Here is an 18,686-nt window from a genome sequence, read left to right on the forward strand (position 1 = left end):
GCAAAGACTGTTAACTGAAATGTGTATCTGACTTTAGGGATGTTATGCTAGCATACCCCAATGCTAGCGCTCGTTGCAGCTAAGCTAGCTAGCAGTCAGTCATTCAGTGGGTTTCTGGAGCTCAGTAATGCACCAGAGAGGAGAGAAGAATGTCCGACTGCTTGTCAGACACTTAAAATGATTGAATATAAAAGTATTTTCCAAAAAAGACGGCATGTTGTTTTAAGATCTGTATTACTCCAGAGTAAAAGCCTTTCTTAAAACTGTGGATATCTCTTACAAAATGAACTGCTTTTTATGTAGGAAGTGCAGTGAAATATGTGTCTCATTGACCTATATTCCTGGCACTGAGGCAGTGGTAGCGCTGGCTTCAACAAAGACACAGTTCTATTGCGTTTTCAAAGGAACACGAACAGAAATCAGGAAAACGAGCAGCACACAACTAAAACCAAACTGGATCATTGGTGTTCGTACAACATGACTTCTGAATGCCTCCGTATTTTAATGTCAGTGTGACCTAAAATGTTTACATCTGTGACCGGGGCTCTGGGAAGATTGCACAATTGTTCCATCTACTCTGAAAATAGGGACTGAGAAACAGGTTTGTAAGGCAAACAAATAATCTACTTTGGAGAAAAATGCCTCCCACAGCAATAACAGCTGGTGCTTCAGCAGGAGTTATAAAGCTGTGTCACCAGGGAGACCTCGATGTATCATACAAACAGCAAAAAAGATTTAAAGATAATAACAAGTTAGGAATAAATCATATAAACAGGGTGTTTATCGCCACCTTTAGTCATCTAATATTAAAGAAAAACATCAATAGCCTCACACACTTTGTCCTCCCTGGACTTTCCCTTGGAGGCTTACACGGTCGTCTACAGAACAATATGTTGATGACATTTTGTGGCACAACATCTTGATAAAAATTGGACTCCGTGACAGATGGCGCTCAAGAGAATTTGTTCAAGAAAAAAAAAGAAGAAGATGAAAGTCTAGGACTCGTTCCCATCGTGGTTCCTGATGTGATGACAGTCAAGATGGACGGATGCTTTATTGATCCCATGAGAAAGATGGCGGAATCAATCCAAGTGGACCGTTACAGAGAGCCTTGAACAACCTAACAACAACATCCACACTGGAACGCACGTGTTACCCAACAGGCTAATATTCCTACACGCCTATATGTTAGCCATAAACCCGTTTTTGACCCTTTTCTGTGAGGGTGTTGGTTCTATGAGGTTTTTACATGCTGGGGTAACTTGCTCTGGTTCACAGCTTCACTAAATTTATAAGAACACTTTCCCCCCTGGTGGGTTTGAACCTAGCAAGCACAGATCAGCAATGCTTGCTCTGGTATCAGCATCTCTGCTGCTACTGAAATGGTCCTTGGGGTAATCTGCTGTTGTATATTCTGTCGACATGGCCCCTCAGCTCCAGAACCAACACCATCCTCAACCAGTTTACCCGGGGGATCTGTAGCTCGCCCTTTAGAAAACAAGAGGGACCGAAGGCGCGAGCCACTGCTGTCATACTTGCATCAAGTAGCTGTATTTTCTTCCGAGCCGAGGGTCTGGTTCCAGCATCGACCCCACGCCACGCTCATCTGTCCTCACAGGTTTCTGTCTAACAAGCAGCCTCCATAGCCGACCGCCGAGTTCCATAAGGGATGAATTCAACTTGTGCAACCTGGATTAAAAACACGACACGTATGGAAGTGCTCTACATAGTAGCCGCAAACACTTGAGCGTTCCACCTGGCCAGTCTCATAACATGTACAGCCCATGAGAACAAAATGGTCGCCGCAAATTCATTCTTCATTTCCATTCCAGTGCATATAAAGCTCTTGTGTCAGTCAGAGCAGGAACACAGCTGAGACACAAAACAATCTCAAGATGGCATCTGATAATATGATACAGCACTGATGCTAGAGGCTGGAATACCGAGGGTTGGGGAAGAAAATGCAGCTATTCACAGCTGTTTACTGACAGTCTACATATTTGTATCAATACCAATTAACTAACCAAGGTTATACATGTCGATCTAATCGTAGCGTAGCAGTCATACCATAGCTTGAAGTGCTGCACAAGGTTGTAGATACACTGATAATAGTTGGAGAATACAGGGCTAAACTTTGTTTTTCAAGTCTTTTTAAATTGAATTTATGAGTATTTATTCTAAATTTTAAAATAACCAAATTCCAACCAAATGGACAGTTCCTCTTCTTCTTCTCATCGAAGATGCTATGCGGCTTCAGGACGGGATTTTGTCTGAAAGAGCTGTTTCGACCTTCTCTGTGGAGCGCTTGGCGGTGAGTAGACACTGACCTTTCTAGATGTTTTTTTTAGTTTTTTTTTAAAACTCGCTCTCACTCCCGTCTGCCCATCATGCGTGTGTCACTCCCCCACCAGTTACTCTCCATGTATGTGAACGGTCAGCTGTGCACGACGGAGGATTTAACAGTCAAGGTGAAGACTTTGTGGAAAACAGTTCAATAACCTGTAATTTTGTGTGCCGACTTGAACGTAAATACATTCATGTGTACACACACAACAGTGTGGGAAGTTTCCCCAGGGGTGGTTTGGGTGGTGACAGACAGGTGATGTTAGATTAAGTAGTAGTCGACTGATGGCAAAGTGACAGCACATAGATGAGAGATGGCCATTCTGTCACTCAGCTGGAGTGAGAGAGGGAGGTGGAGAGGTAGATGTGAGCGAGGGCGTCACTCTCACGGAAGAATCTCACCGTCCCTCTTTATTACACGCAGCCAAATATCAAGACCACTGCCAGCTTCCAAAAGAAAAATAACTCTGAATCACACTGGTGACGACAATGTTTAGACTTCACCCTTGACAAAACAAACACACACACACACTCACACACACACACACACACTCTCTCTCTCTATCCCTCTCATATGGATACTCATTATTGCATTCTTCCATCTCCATGAATCAATACGAAAAGGCCAGATTTTCTGCCTAGATAATGACATATTTAATGACCTCCCGTCTCTTCTGTTTCTTCTCTGCCCATCATGTGCATTGACTCCACACACACACACACACACACACACACACACACACACACACACACACACACACACATGAAGAAACAGAATTGATAATGCTGATCTTTGGAAATTTTACTGTCTCCAACTATTGCTGCTGCGTCTGTTTCCTCAAAGATTGACTGATGTGTTCACTCATCCAAGCGTTTCTGTGTGTATGTGTGTGTGTCTCTGTATAATAGTGCATTTCCATAGGCATGTGTGTGTGCTGAATGGATGACTCCAAATGTGTGTGTGTGTGTGTGTGTGTGTGTGTGTGTGTGTGTGCATGAGTGATGTATTGAAGATTGTCTGGTACTGTAATTCTCTTGCTGCTGCAGTAGCCAGTTGAGTTCTGGAAGAAAATTGACTGATTATTCCACTGACAGTAAATCAATAAAACCCTCTCACACACTCACACACACACCCTCAAGATATAAACAATATACAGACATACAAATCAGATGCATGATGCATGAATGCACTTTATAAATACACGCCTCTGTCCATACCAATACTTTGCTGGGACCTTCTCAATTACTGATAACACGCACACGCGCACACACACACACACAAACACACACACACACACTGCAGGGCAGGGGCCTCCTGAGGGTGCTGGTGGGCATGGCTGATTGACCCTGCCTCACCAATTTGCCCAGCTCTCTGCCAGAAAATCAACCAATTAAAAGATGCAGGCACCACAGAGGCACTGGGGGAGGGGGGGTGGGGTGGTGGGCACACTGGAATTGTGGGTAAAGGCAGCTGCAATGTTGAATTGGGAAGCAGCTGTGAGGAGCTGACCTGACAGTTGAGTTCTCTCTCACACACACAAAACACCGACTACAATCGCTGCGCTTGTCTTGGGAGCTGGGAAACTTTTAGACGCGTCTTTAATAAATCGTACATTTAAAGAATGCTGCCACACTTTTATTTTTTCCTCAATATACCACATTACAATACTTTCCATGACAATGTGTAGTATATTTTTTTCAGCTCAAACTTAAAATGATTTCAATAAACTTCAAATACTTCCTAGTGAAGGAGTCAAAACCAGCGAAAGACAGGAAACAACAAATTTTTCAGGCCTGAGAAATTCACGTCAACCGACGGCAGCTCAGCTAATGAATAGGTTATCACTGATTATCTGTCAAATGAATCTTTAATGAATGTGAGAAAATGTGCAAAATAAACATCAACAATCACTGCATAGACATATTTAAGGTTTAAAAATCAAATGAATGTCTAATCCCGAAAATCGATTTTAGAAAATACATCAATCAGTAGAAAAACAAGGTATGAATACTTGAATATAAATGAAGGACTATATTTTTTGTACGCGTATTAATGATTTGTTGTCAACAAAGATTGATGTAAAAAGGTTAAAAAGACATGCTGGTGGTATTTTGATTACAATGACATGAGCATTGTTGATATGTATCTTTTTCCTGATTCAAATATAAAATGGAAATGAAAACTAAAGAAGAAAGAGAATAAACGTGTTAGAGGAGCTGAACCGGTTGTTTTATGATGATTTGATTGCTGCCGATTGCTGCCGGTGCCGTCAATCAACACAGGTATCGTTGAACTCATTATGTCAGCAGGAAATCCAAACCATTCCGCATACACAGGCTGTGCGGTGAAGCAGCACGCAGCAGCCCGAGCTCTCCGCCGCCGCCGCCGCCGTCTACACAGGATGTGTTGAGTCACCCGTGTTTTGGCAGTGCTCAGATCCCAGCACACTGAGGTGTGTAGAGAAGAATAAAGTAAACACGGTGGCGTAATGCTGTCGATGTTGACTGTTTTATTGATTAAAATAGAAGCGTAGCTGCTGAGTCAGACATTTGAGACGGGCGTCTGACATATGAGCAGAAGAAAGAAGTAAATATTAGACATAATGTGACCAAAGCTTGAATTAACCATCCCATGAACGATCCCTCCCCCAAATAAAATCTGAAACGTATTGAATATAATTGAGAACCACAATGTTTGGCCTCCCAACATTTGGCGCTGGACTTTTGAACCTTTCTTCTGCGTCGGTTAGCTAGTTACTTACATGTGTTGGGAGAACTCCGGCGCCTCATCGTTGACATTGGCCATGCGGATCCGAACCGTGGTTGTGCCGGTGCGAGGGACCTCCCCTTTGTCAATGGCCATGACTACAAACTCGTACAGATGATTTGGCCTTTCATAGTCCAGAGGACCAGCGGGAAAGATGGTCCCATGGGGGGAGATGGTGAAGTCGGGACTCAGCGTGTAGTAGGTCAGCTCTGCGTTCTTTTCTGAGTCGCAGTCGGTGGCTGAAACTAAATACGAGAAAAGAGAGAAAAGGCAGGAGTTAGAAGGTCTGAGCCCACAACAGCAGGGTCACCTACCTCCCCGTTACTGCATAGAAACAAATCCTGCATCAGGGCCGTGTGCCCTTGAGGCGCGCACCTGTCTCCAGGTGTCGCAGAGAGATCACATTGACAAGAAAGGGACGCGCAGACGTGGCTCTGGACAACAGCCATCGACATCCACAGCCAAAGCATGCTTGGCTAACTATTTTACTTTGTATTTTTTATAAAAAGGTCAAGTTACTGTATTGTTCTTTGGATTATTTGCAAATACACTCAGGATTTGTATTCAGAACCTCATTGTAGAAACCACACCTCCGGCATGGAGGCATGGAAAACAAATGCACCATCTCATTTATAGACGTTTAACTGCGATGCAATTTTGTGAACGCAAAGGTCATTAACACACTCAAACCTACTCAACCACGTTTGTCCTTTAATTTGTCATCCGTCTGAAAGACATCCACTAGAGAAAGTCGTATACACTTATTTTCCATTTCTGAATTAGAGTAAAGGAGGTCAGCGGGATCCTGGGGCATCTATTCAGCTCTCGTGTTTTGTGACCAGAGTGAAATAGGGAAAAAAAAAGGGGGGGGGGGGGGCTCCCTGTAGATTAAATGTTCACGTCTATAATACAAGGGAAGCGCATGTTGTTTGCACAGCACGCATTGAAAGGATTCTGCAACATTCGGCTTTCTAACCAACTCATTGGGAATCCATGGAGCCGGCGTTCGCTCAGCCTCAAATTGATTGCCTTGCTAAAACTGAAAAGACCACCAGGGATTTGAATAAGCATATTTTCCGCTAACAAGAACATTTCGCCATCAAACTCTCAAATCTCCAATTCACCTTACATTGCATTTGGCTCTTGCGCCCATAAACAAATACAAACACACACACACCAACACAAGTGCACATGGACAAACACAAGTGCAACCACATACACACAAACTCAAGCTCTGTGTTTGCTGCAACTTACTAACTGTACTTCTTTATTGCCATAAAGCCTCAGGGAAACCGTTAACACACTTCAAATGAGCTTTTAACAAACACCATCAAAACAAAATTGTCATTTTACCGGAGGCGGGGGTGGGGGGGTGGTGGGGGGTGGGGGGTCCCCTCCACGCATTAACTTAAAAGCTGATTTTAAATTATTGCTGCTCATTACAACAAGAAGTAATAATAATAGTAGTACTTAGAAGAGTAGTTTGATTTCTGCCCACTTCTTTTTTTTTTTTTTACTCAATGTCAATTTAGAAAATGCAAAAAAAACCAACAAAACAAAAACAAGAAAACCCAGCAAGAGAAAAACATGAAGCACAACCAAAGCCGCCGACGCCAGCTGAAGGAATCTGAAGAGAAATATAAAGACATCAAACATTCTTTGCCCCGAGTAGAAACCCAATAAAAGGCTAAAGACAAGCAGGAATTCCAGCGGCTCGTCCCTCAATCCCACTGGATGTTTGTGGCAAATCTGAAGAAATTCCCGCAAGACGTGCTGAGTTATCATGTTAGCAAGAGGTGGACGGTCGGTCCCTTACACTTTGTTGGCCACACAGATTGTTTTTGGATAGAACCTGCACTCTGATGTACACTTCTTTTAGCTTTAGAACGTGGGAACCTGTGGAGATGCTCACTGCAGCGTTGGCCTTCAAAAATACTTACAACATGAACCTGGGATGACACGTTTCAATTCGAAAAAAACTCTCGGGAGTTCATGAATCGTCGTCGTTTGGGTAAAATTAGCACTTTCGTTAAGGGTTGGAGGCCATTCAAGTTGCGCTGTTTGGACTGAAGGTTACAACTGAGCGTCTTGTCTCCTTCTGCAGCAATGACCTCAACTCAAGAAGCTCTTGCTCGACCAAGAGAAAGTACTGGTACTTCTAGCACCAATGAACCTTCCACCACCCCAACTATCCTCCCGACACTTGACTTCCGCGCCATAGATTCGCATCATTGGAGGTCAAGCTTCCCTTCAGCCTGAAGCCGGCGTCTGTCAGGGTCTTTTCACGGCTCACATTCACAACCTAGCAAGTCTTTTTTTTTTTTCCTCGCCAAGACAGTCCTGCCAATTAAGAATGAGTTTATTGACCCGACTTCCACAGACATCTGTGCGAACTTCTCCTCACCTCATGTTGGCTGGCAACCACGCAGCAGGGTGACCTGGCCTCCCTTGGTTCACCTGCTGACTGTAGCCAACTGAGCTCTCCTCCTGCGAGCTGCATGATGCAAATGTAAACTGCATCTTCTCGTGCACACAGGAGGTTTGGCGAAAGCACATTAGCAGGGCAGAGACAGCCCTCAAACTGGTTCTAGACAGGATGCAGGTCACAAGGTCCCAAAAAGGGCTTCCCAGGAGTCTAGAGGCGAACGGCGGGTCTTTAGCAAAACGAGGAATGCTAAATTTCCAACCTTTTATGCTCCACTCAGAGACCTTTTGCCATTATTCAAACATTGAATTTTCACATACTTCTTTTATTTTAGTTTGACTGATCTGACCCTCAAATATATCATTTGAATGATTTTAGTAATCAAAAAGTGTAACATTTTTCCTGTGCTTCCCAATCTGCTGCCCACACAAACACAAAGCAGAGAATTTCTACCAGCAACAACAAATTTATAGTGTGTAGAATGATAAACCCCTCAAAGGAGGTCCTGTTGTCGGTGGTATTTGTTTGTTTGTCTGACTGTCAGCAGGATTACACAAAAACACAATGGGGACGATGCCGTCGAATGGCCAAAGGAAGAACGCATTCCATTTTGGGGAAGCTGCGTGGCAGCGCCACCTGGTGTTAACAGGAAATATTCTCCCTTTGGTTTGTCCAGATCCATCTCAGACGTGGCCCAAAACACATTTAAGTGTAGTGGTCAGCAGCGTCGCCTCCCAGCAAGAAGGTTGTGGGCGGAGCCCTGGCTGCAGCACGGGGTCTTTCTGGGTGAGTCTCCATGTTCTCCCTGTTCCTGCTGGGTTCTCTCTGGTACTCCAGCTTCCTCCACAGTCCAAAGACATCAAGAGGGGACCAGGTTAATCCAGACTCTAAATTGACCGTAGGCGTGGCTGGGAGAGCCAATGGTTGTCTGTCTCTATGTGTTGGCCCTGCGGTGCACTAGTGACCCGTTAACTGACATCATAATTGCCGTCTTCATGTGATGAACAGCAACACACGGATTGATATTTACAGCACAGCGCTGCTTCAGTCTGCAAAATCCAAATATTATCAGGTTTCACCTCTCTCTTGCCCTGCGGACCAGACATACACTGCAGTGTGTGTGTGTGTGTGTGTCTGTGTGTGTGTGTGTGTGTATGTGGGGGGGGGGGGGGGTCCACTCACGGCTGCTTCAGGCTTGATTAGGACGGAGGCAAAGTATGAGCTCTGAGTGCTTTGATATCTGAAGGTCAAAACAGAGATTCTGGATCGGATTTCTCCTGTCTAAACACTTGTTAGAGACAAGTGAACATGAGCCTAATATCGCACAACTGCACCACAACCGGGTGGAGCAGATGCCCATCATTCCTCACTCTTCTTGATTTCCTCAAGAAGATTCACCAAAACTTCCAGTCGATGATTTCATCTCATTCACAAGCCACAGCCACCCCAGAACAGACCAGAATTAATTTCATTACGCTTTCAATTTACCCCGACTGAAAATATAACAAAATGTGGAGGGAATGCTGAAATATTATTCCAAAAAAAGAAGATGCAGTGTTTATAGAGTGAGTAATGATGAAGCATCTCTCAGACATCCACTGGCTGTAGCACATCCGTTATGCTGCAATGAAGTGATGAACGACCTCTTGCCCAGTGGTGATGAACACAGAATGTCACATATGAGTCAATATTTAATTTACTAAGTACAGATTTGCACTATTCAGAGCGGTTGGAGTATTTATCTATCGGTAAATCCTTGTGTATTCATGAATCAGCATTGTTGTGTAGATTTCAATACACAAGGGAGGGTGCGGGGGGGGGGGGTGACTGTGAGGAGGGTGCAATGCATTTCTGGGAACATTTCTTCTTTTTACCATCAATGATTTTGTACTGAATAAGGAAACAGTGAGAGCCCCGGATCTCGATGGAAATCCGGATAATTGGCTCGTTACTCTGAACTTTCTTGGCCAACTGGTGGAAGCTCATGTCCCCCCCCCCCCCCCCCCCATGATGGGACTGATTACAGGATTAACTGATGAATGAGGCTCAACAATGTGCGATGCATACGTCTCTGTTCTCATCTAACGGTGCGCTCTTCTTCCAGCTATCCTTCAGCTTCACGTGGGGAGTTCTGGAGAGAGATTGTGAATCAGTCACTCACAGTTAGATGACCACCAGCCCCTACCTGTTGCTGAGGGCTATCAGAGACGGATCAAATGGCAAAACTATATCCATAAGTGGAAAATTAAATGCAGTTACAAACTCCGAAATACCTCATTCAGTATAATCCAGGAGCCTGTACTATGCAGCAAGATCAGCACGTCCACGCTGCCTTCAAGGACCATGGGTTAACAAAGCCTCACAGCCTTTTCAGGGATAAGCAGCAGCACCAAGATGGTGGTCATCGACACATTAAATCAACGTGCGTTTCCTACTTGTTAGAGTGCACGTTCACATCAAAGAGGTGGCGATGACAGCGCCATAGTCTACTGAAGAGAATCCTTCAGATGAACGGTCTATAAGGAGTATCGATCCTAATAGGGCTGAAACGATTCCTCGAATTATTCGAGTAACTCAATTACAAAAAATGGTTGAGGAATTTTCTCTGCCTCGAGGAATCGTTTAATTTTGCCAGCTCAAAGCACGGTGTTTCGCCCGGACTACTTTTAATGCGGCACAACGCGCTGACATCACGCACGCAAAGGAAGAAGAAAGAGGCGGCGGATATGTTTGGTTTTAACCATGGATGTAGAGGTAACGACGAAGAAGGCGACGAAAGCGAAGAGAAAGGCACAAAGAAAAGGCAGAAAATGTCAGAAGTGTGGGAGAATTTCAAGCTGGACACCAAGGCGAACACTGTTGCATGTATTCACTGTAAGACAGCGCTTGCATACCACAACAGCACGTCTTCAATGCTGCAGCATCTCCACCGAAGGCACCCTGTTTACTCCGAGAGCGGAGGACCATCACCCGAGACAAGGTAAAATTAAGTTAACGTTGCGCTAATTAATGAGATTAACGTTACTGTACCTTGCTAACGTAACGTTAGCCCTGCGGAGGGCTAGGTTTCTAGCTACTACTACTGTCAATGCGTGGCTAACGTGCCTTTCATACAGGCTTTATTTAATCTGTAAAAACAGCGCTGTAGAGTGATGAGGGTGAAAAACAAAAACATAATAAAGCTAACTGGGTAGTTGTCAATTTTAGCTCAGTAGTCATTGATGGATAGAACATCATTTAAATTTATTTTGAACACTGCAAAAAACTCAAAATCTTATCAAGACTTTAAATCAAAACTTAACTGGAACTCAAAATTTGCTTGACACAAATGAAAGTTCCATTGAAACACGTGGGAAAAACACCTAACCTTTTAAGTGACGTGTGTTATCAGGTGTAATGACATTTTTAGGTTAGAAATAAGAACATTTCTTGGTAAGATCCTTAGTTTTTTGAGGGAAGGCAGTGAATTTGGTCAACTGGTGTAAGTTCAGGGTTTTTAACTGCACAGCCATGAACCTACTGTATTATATCATGTAGTCTTGGTCATGTCAATCAACAAATTATTATTTCTCTTTTTCAGTAAATCATCGCAGTCTCGCATGGACAGATTCATCTACAAAGCGCCATTATTTAGCCCCGAGCTAGCAGCTGAGCTTACAAATAGCATTTTAAACATGATAGTCACAGACATGCGCCCACTAAGCATGGTGGAGGATGGTGGCTTTAAAGCAATGGTTTCAACCTGCCATCCCAAGTACGAGCTTCCATCAAGAACTTTCTTCACAAAACAGATGGAGAAAAAGCATGAAGTCATCAAAGCCAAGATGAAGCAGGCTCCCCACGAGACCGACAGCGCTGCACTCACGTCTGATATTTGGACAAGCATCTCAACGGAGGCTTATATGGGGGTGACATGCCACTATATTGGGAAGAACTGGAACATGGTGTCCCACTCCCTGACGACGATGCCCCTTGAGGAGAGACACACAGCTGCAAATATTGCAGAGTGGATTGAGGAGGTGACTGCCAAATTTGACATTCCAGCAAAGAAAATCAAGGCTGTCGTCCACGACAACGGTGCCAATGTCGTAGCAGCAGCAAAAATAAAGACACTGATTGTCTAAAAAAGGAAACCAATGGCTCATTATTAGGTGAAATATCTTATTTTCTCATGTATATTTATAATTGCTCTTTAACTAAACAAAAGTATGTTCAATCCTATTACTCGATTAATCGATGGAATTTTCAGTAGAATACTCGATTACTAAAATATTGGATAGCTGCAGCAACGCAGGCTGAAGCAGGAAGGAGAGCAGGCAACAAATGAAAAGACCTCTCAGTATTGCGGCGGCACCATTAAAGCACACACACACACACACACACACACACACACACACACACACACCAAGATACCGATCTTTGCGGGAATCATTCCTCTACTGGTGAGGATAGCCGGCTGCGGTTGCCTGGGAATAGTAACTCACTATGTCCTTTTTTGCATCGTTAATTAGAGAGGAGAGAGGAAATGACCTGCAGCAAAGGGCTCAGGTTGGAATCCAGGCTGCTGTGGTAACGACTCAGCTTTGATTGATGGGACATGCTCTACTAGGTGAGCCACCGGGGCACCCTAATAAAAAAATATCTTCAAACACAACCAGACTAACCGTTTCACAGTGCCTCGGGGTCCATGACATCTGTGCTCCTTCCATTAGGAGTAAAACTGTTGTTTTCCAAAAATAACCTCCGAGGAGAACCTCACATAACCTCTGCACGACAGACATCTGAGCATCCCTGCCGAGGGACGTCATCCCTGGGACGGAGGCCTATGTCATGTCACAGATGACGTCTGTTTCCCACGGCGAGCTAGCTTGTTACACATTTGCATCTAAAGAACAACTTTCTTCTTTCATATACTTATATTTGATTTTTCGATGTTGTATTTATCTCTACTGAAAGCATTTTTAGTTCCCAACCTCTGCTGAAGTAGCAGTCATCATGGCGTGTCCTCTAGCTTTTACGCGTGTGCCCGCGGAGGGTCTGGTGAGTGCTTTCTTCTAATTGTTTCACTTGGCACATGTGGATTCTCTTTTTCAGGGCTTGATTTATATGCAGCGTGTCTTTGTTAAATGAGCTGGAGTGCTTTGACGAGGTGTGTGGGCTCCCACTACACACTCATCTCCACTCTCTCAAGTGCTAATATTGGCAAAACAAATTCCGATGAGGTACAAAGCAAATATTGTCAGTATCACGGTGGCGAGTGTACAGATCTGCTGGATCCGCACATGTTAAAGCCCTTGGTAGTTCACAAACACGACATGGTATATGAAAGCCTGCTTTGATATGTCCCATCCAGACTATTACCCAGTTGTTTTGTTTTTTCCAAAGCAACATAGATCACCTGAGAAATCACACCTGGAAAGAAACCTTCTTTTCTTTATTGAACAAAGGAAAATGGAAATAGTTCATAAAAGGGCTGAAGAAAGGCAGCGGCATAAAAACACACAGCAATAGAACACTCACAACTGCCAGCTGGGGAGAACAAGCACGTACAATCAACAACGTTCTCTTCCTGGAACTCCACCTGTCAGTTCCTTCGCCTCATCTCACTGGAAGTGGAATCTGCTTCCTACCACTGCCAGTGTCTGGACCCGGGGGGGGGGGCTCACACTCCCCCTCAGGGCCTTGTTCATGCCATCAGCTGTACACAGCTGTGCAGCGTATATATCTTCACTCATCAGCCACAGCATTAAAACCCCTGACAGGATTCTTATTGAGTTTAATAACACAGGCCTGCAATAAATCCCGCTTCATGAGGATTTAAGTGTTCAGTTCTTGTAGAATCTCTTCAGAGACGTGTTATTCTTTTTTTTTAATTGTTATTTGTGGCGCTGTTGAATGGTGCTGGCTCACACCGGGAGCTGTTCCTGATATTTTGTCACCATATTTCACGTGTATGGGATGAACAAAGTATTAGTTACACATGTCAGTAAAACCCAGTGAGGTTCAGCAGCACAACAAACTACAGCCTCCCAATAAGCATGAGCACAAACACTCAGGCAGACAGGGGTTTGAACGCTTTGGCTGGCTGATGTGTCTTTTTTGCACCATGACCACCAACATACATGGTGCTTCAGGTGCACACTGGGACTGAATTACAACCCACGTCTACAGAGTGTTTCCCAGAGCGTGGGTCAGTAATCCTGGATGAAGAACACTTCCACTGCTGATCCAAGCCCGCAGCAGCAAAGGTACAGAAACAGAGAAGCTGCGCATTGTTCCCCGAAACCAAATGTTTTTGGACTGCAGTCGAAGCTAATGAGTAATCTCCAATGAGGTGTCAAAACTGCAGTCATTAATAATTTACCAAGTTCATGCAGCGTTTTAGTTCCCCCCGTTTTGTACTTGTCAATACTAATTGCAGCTCTGGCAGCGATTCCTTTTTTAGCCTACAGTTAAATAAACGTGTTCATTAAAATTTATACAGCACTTGAAGGATAAACAACGTTCCTGAGCGGTGGAAATATGGTTGTATTGGTAATGTAATTCAGTCCAATAATTACAATTTTGGCAATAATACATTGCTTGCAGATTGAAAATGAGGCTACCAGAGAAGCTTCCACGCAGCGAACAGAGGAAAAGAGGAGCGAGAAACACTTTGCTGTCACTTTCGTCGGCAGCCTGTCGAAGCCCAAAAAAAGATCCGACTTCTCAGCGTTCAGTCACACTGTGACAAATCAAAGCGTGTCACAAGTCCTACCTACAACCGTCACCCTTTCCACACATCACATGACACTCAAATGATCTCTGAGTGAAAAGTGGGTCATTACAGCCAAGGAGAGGCTGCAGCAGCTGCACTGATGGAGGCGATGTCGATTCTTTTAGTTGCGACTACCGACAAGCATCCAACCCACTGCAACACCAGAGGATTAAAAACAGCTCAGTCAGGATTCTGGTCCCGAGCCCCTCCTGAAGGCTTTCTCCAGCATTTACATATCACACACACCCTATACAGACACATTTAGCCCACACCTGCTTTAGCATTAGCTCCAGGGACTTGCCTGGTAAAATATGTATTATTTTTAATGGCGTCTTGAACTATCATTATCGAGCCGCTGCTTGAACAAAAAAACAAAACAAAACAAAAAAAACCTGAAAATTGATCCAGAAACTCAAAAGACCAATTTTGATTTCCTCTCATGTTGAAACTACTTGAGAGGCGATTCTCTGAGCAGTAATTCGCTCCTGTGAAAGTTCATATCGACATGACATGAAACATCGTAACGGGAAATAGCTCGACTTCTGTGGTCCCAGCTAGAATCCACATTTACACTGATGCACATTTCCTATTCTGTTTCTTCTTCTTCTTGTGTGTGAACACATGCATTTACATATAAGATATTGAAGGCTTCGGCTCAGCAACCTCAAGCAGTGTCACACCAACAGCTGAGCATCATCATTATTTAATTATTCCAGAAAGTTATCATGAATCTACGGTCGTGTTAAACCGGACGCGTGCTGATGTCTCACCTTGAAGCAGCGATGTGGCCGTCATCACCGTCTCTGGGACGCCATCTTTGCTGTAGATTGACTGCAGGAACTCTGGAACACAGTCGTTTTCATCCATAATTACAACTCGCACCTGAGGGACAGAGGATGAGGAGAGGAGAGGACGTCAAGAGCAAATGATGTTGGGTTTGTCTTTCATGAGAGACTTCTGAATTCATTAAATAAAGCATTAATATAATGAATTGCTTCCATCTCCTACCAGGGCCTGTGATGATTCCACCTGCTTTCAACATGATTCTACTTTCATAACACATCCTCCTCCCGATGTTGCAGCAATATTTGAAGTTATTTATTTGGTGACATTTTTAATTCACTCGGCGGAGTAAGAATTTTCAACTGAAAAAGGAAATAAAAGTAGAAGAAGAAGACGCCGCCCCACATCATTGGAACTCCTCGTTGGTTTTGAAAAACAGTTGACAGAATCCCAGCTGGACACTAAAGTATGGCCAGCAGAAATAATTGGACAGTACGGAGGTGGATCTCCTGCTGAGTCAGCTAATGGGGCGCTAGCGTTAGCTGCAGCAGCTAACTGTTACAGTGGCTAACTACAGTAACTACGTTATTTCCCATCGGGAAACTCTGGAAACCATCTTGGATCTTACATGAACCAAAACCGATTTGAAATGAAATATTTCAAATGCTTATCATGGCTTTAATTAGCTAGTTGGAAATTATGTGGCTGCTAAAAGAGGGTTATTAGTGGAATATTCATTGTCTTTATCCGTGCAAGCTGTCAGAATAATGGCATGTTCAGAATAAGGACACACACACAGAATAAAAGTGGAATACTGAGTGCGCGTTAACGTAGTCAGTGAGTCTTTGCAACAGCAGAATCAACACACAACAGAGCTTCGGCGCAATTTAGAAGATAGCATTACATTTTAATTTGCATAATCCTATTTTACTGTTAGTTGCAAGGAGCGTCCTGAGAGATTTCATAAATCCAGTAACGAGAGAGAGAGAGAGAGAGAGAGAGAGAGAGAGAGAGAGAGAGAGAGTGATGATGTACAATGAATTAACATCTTAACATCTTATTCGAATCTCAATTGCAGCTGAACTATCTCTTTAGAACCCAGTTAGTAAGATGTGATGCTCTCTTTCATACGAAGAGAGGTGTGAACGTGGTGGATGGAGTCTGAGCCTGTGAAGGAAGTCGGCTGTGCAGGAATAATTTGGAGCCCTGCCTGAATCTGCATGTGTTGATCATGTTCTCAGGGTGACGCCACAGAGGCTCTGGGTGTGGGTTGCCATATTTTACATAAATGTTTGCATAAATATCTTCCCCCTTTCTTAGAAAACCTGGATCAAATTAATGCTTTCTTTCTCCACCAGCCGTCCAGGTTTGAGTGACGGGAAAGGATGACGGGAGGGATTGACCACAGAATGCATGTTGGTCCCAGAGAGGGAGTGACAACCCGAGTTCATAGAAAATCATAGGAATGCAGCCACATGCTAAACACCTCACTGATTTATCCAGGTTTGCTTTCAGTTTTGTCTGAATCGATGTGGCCATGGCATCGACATTAAACCTGGTGCACCGCGTCTTGTTTTCATCAATACCTTGAGGGAATGTCGTGACTCAGCATTCCACCCACCTGCAGGTAGTAAACAGACATGTGCTCAAAATCATCCTCTCCTCTAGGACTTTTTGAACCTTTAGTTGTAAGCAGTACAACTAGAAGTCTAAATAATGGAGCAGCTTGTAAATGCGAGGAAACCGGGGCAAAAAGAACCCGCGAATCCCACAGAGCTCCGCAAACCCTGAATCAACAAAATTACAGAAGCAACGTTAGTGATTTCATCAGCATTTCTCTCTTCTGGGTTTGCTCAGCAGGACAATAAGAAGAAAGGAAAGAATGTGCGTGGGGGGGGTGGGGTTCCCCCCCAGAGGGTCAACTGTGAAAATGTACCATCTGGAAATTAAGTTAGAAGACAATTTCATAGCTTTTATTTATCTCCCACGATGCCGAGTTATTGGTGTAGATATCAGGTTTGGACACAAAACATCCTTGAACACAGCAACGTTGGCGTTCTCAAAAACGCCGCCTCCGATTCAACACCAAATATTTAGACCTTGAATGCATGACTTTCAGAGTCCACACTTTTTTTCAGGCTTTCATCTGAGTATCTCTGACTCAGACTTCAACAGCCAGTCAGGCTGCAACCTCTGCGACACATCTGAAGAGCTGAGGATGGAGGGATGACTTTCAGAGCAGTGGTTTTAGCTGGAGGTAGAGAGCTCGTAACTGGAAACTCATCCCCGCCTGCTGTTCAAGCGATCAGCGAATTAGTCATGAGTTCAAATAAGTCATTAAATAAGTAAGTAAAATCTCTGGTGCATTCACAACATTCCTGTTTGTCTCCTCCATGGTGGCAGTACCTGATCTGAGGTCAGTGGCAGGTCAGGGAAGAGCACACGTGCAGAGACGGAAACATTTTTACACTGAAGATCAATGAAGTTACATTAAAGAGTCAAAACATGTTCTAAAAGGTCTCTGGATAAGAAAATATAAGAGCAACACATTAAACTAAATGGGACATCACTTTAAACATAAATGTATCTATAACAACTGAGAGAAGTCACATGGTCCTCTGACCTCTGCATAGCAGCGCCATTTTAGACGTTGGCTGAAGTTGCCGCTTACAGCTCCTTGCTGGGTCAAAGGTCAACGGCAGCAACGCTGTGTAATTACTGTTAAAAGGGACCCATCGTGTAGATTGAGAGATGGTTTTTTATTTCATTTGAAAATGGAAAAGAGTTTGAAATCGTGGCAGACATTGGAAATCACCCCGCTGATCATATCCAGTGTTGACTGGAGGGAGGGAAAAAAAAAAAAAACTTCATGAAATCTCATTGTGGTTTCTTTTATGTGAAATTTTTTTTAAAATTGGCACATAAATCAAAAGATTTTAAAAGAGTGTTGATTAAAAGTGCCTCCACGTCTGACCTCACTAATGCTTTAATAACAAAAAGTGGAAATGCTGGAGAGTCAAGGTAGATGGACACAGTCGTTTTCATTGGGGCTGAGGTGGTTTAACCCCGCCCCCAACCGAAAGGATCCTCCTGCAACCTCCTACAGAGACTTGTCTGACCCTGATACCCAGCTCAGGGAGGAAGCTGCTGCACAGTCACCTCCACGCTCCCCTCAGGGGGTCAGCACAGTATTTAAGAAGCCCTGGGCAATTAAATCTGTGAGTCAGCATACAAAGACCAATTTGAATAGGGTGTGTGTGTGTATGTGTGTGTGTGTGTGAGACAGATAGAGACAGAGAGAGAGGGAGAGGGAGACGCTGTTACGCGGTCCAGTTCATTAGGGACATGAAGGCAAACAGCATCTTCTACCAGATGTTGACTGCCTGCTTGCAGCATTCAGGGGAAATAAATACAGACATGGGCTAGCAAGTGAGAACTTCTGACCCCAGATCAGATCTCTCTCCCACACGCACACACACACTGAAAGTGGTGTGTAAATACCACTGGTATTAATTCCTGGTAGGTAAAATGAAAATCTGTAATATCAGTAAATCCCTCAGCAAATATCAGCCAGAAAGCAGCAGCCAAAAAAATAAAATCTGAACATGTCA

At 43.9% G+C, this 18,686-nt stretch overlaps 1 protein-coding gene across 1 annotated transcript in view; it reads right to left on the bottom strand.

Annotated features, from left to right (window-relative positions):
• LOC147269765 (neural-cadherin) overlaps positions 1 to 18,686 on the bottom strand; it is a 280,583-nt gene that overhangs the window by 182,441 nt on the left and 79,456 nt on the right. Inside the window, exons 5-6 of the mRNA XM_086190512.1 lie at positions 15,063 to 15,174; positions 5,106 to 5,355 (exon numbers count right to left, since the gene is read on the bottom strand). Of these exons, the coding sequence (XP_086046638.1) occupies positions 5,106 to 5,355; positions 15,063 to 15,174 (362 nt within the window). The remainder of the gene's footprint in view (positions 1 to 5,105; positions 5,356 to 15,062; positions 15,175 to 18,686) is intronic.

This window comes from Aulostomus chinensis, chromosome 2 (assembly GCF_037954235.1).
Source record: "Aulostomus chinensis isolate RoL2024-O1b breed Wild chromosome 2, RoL_Achi_v1.0, whole genome shotgun sequence".
Lineage (NCBI taxonomy): Eukaryota > Metazoa > Chordata > Actinopteri > Syngnathiformes > Aulostomidae > Aulostomus > Aulostomus chinensis.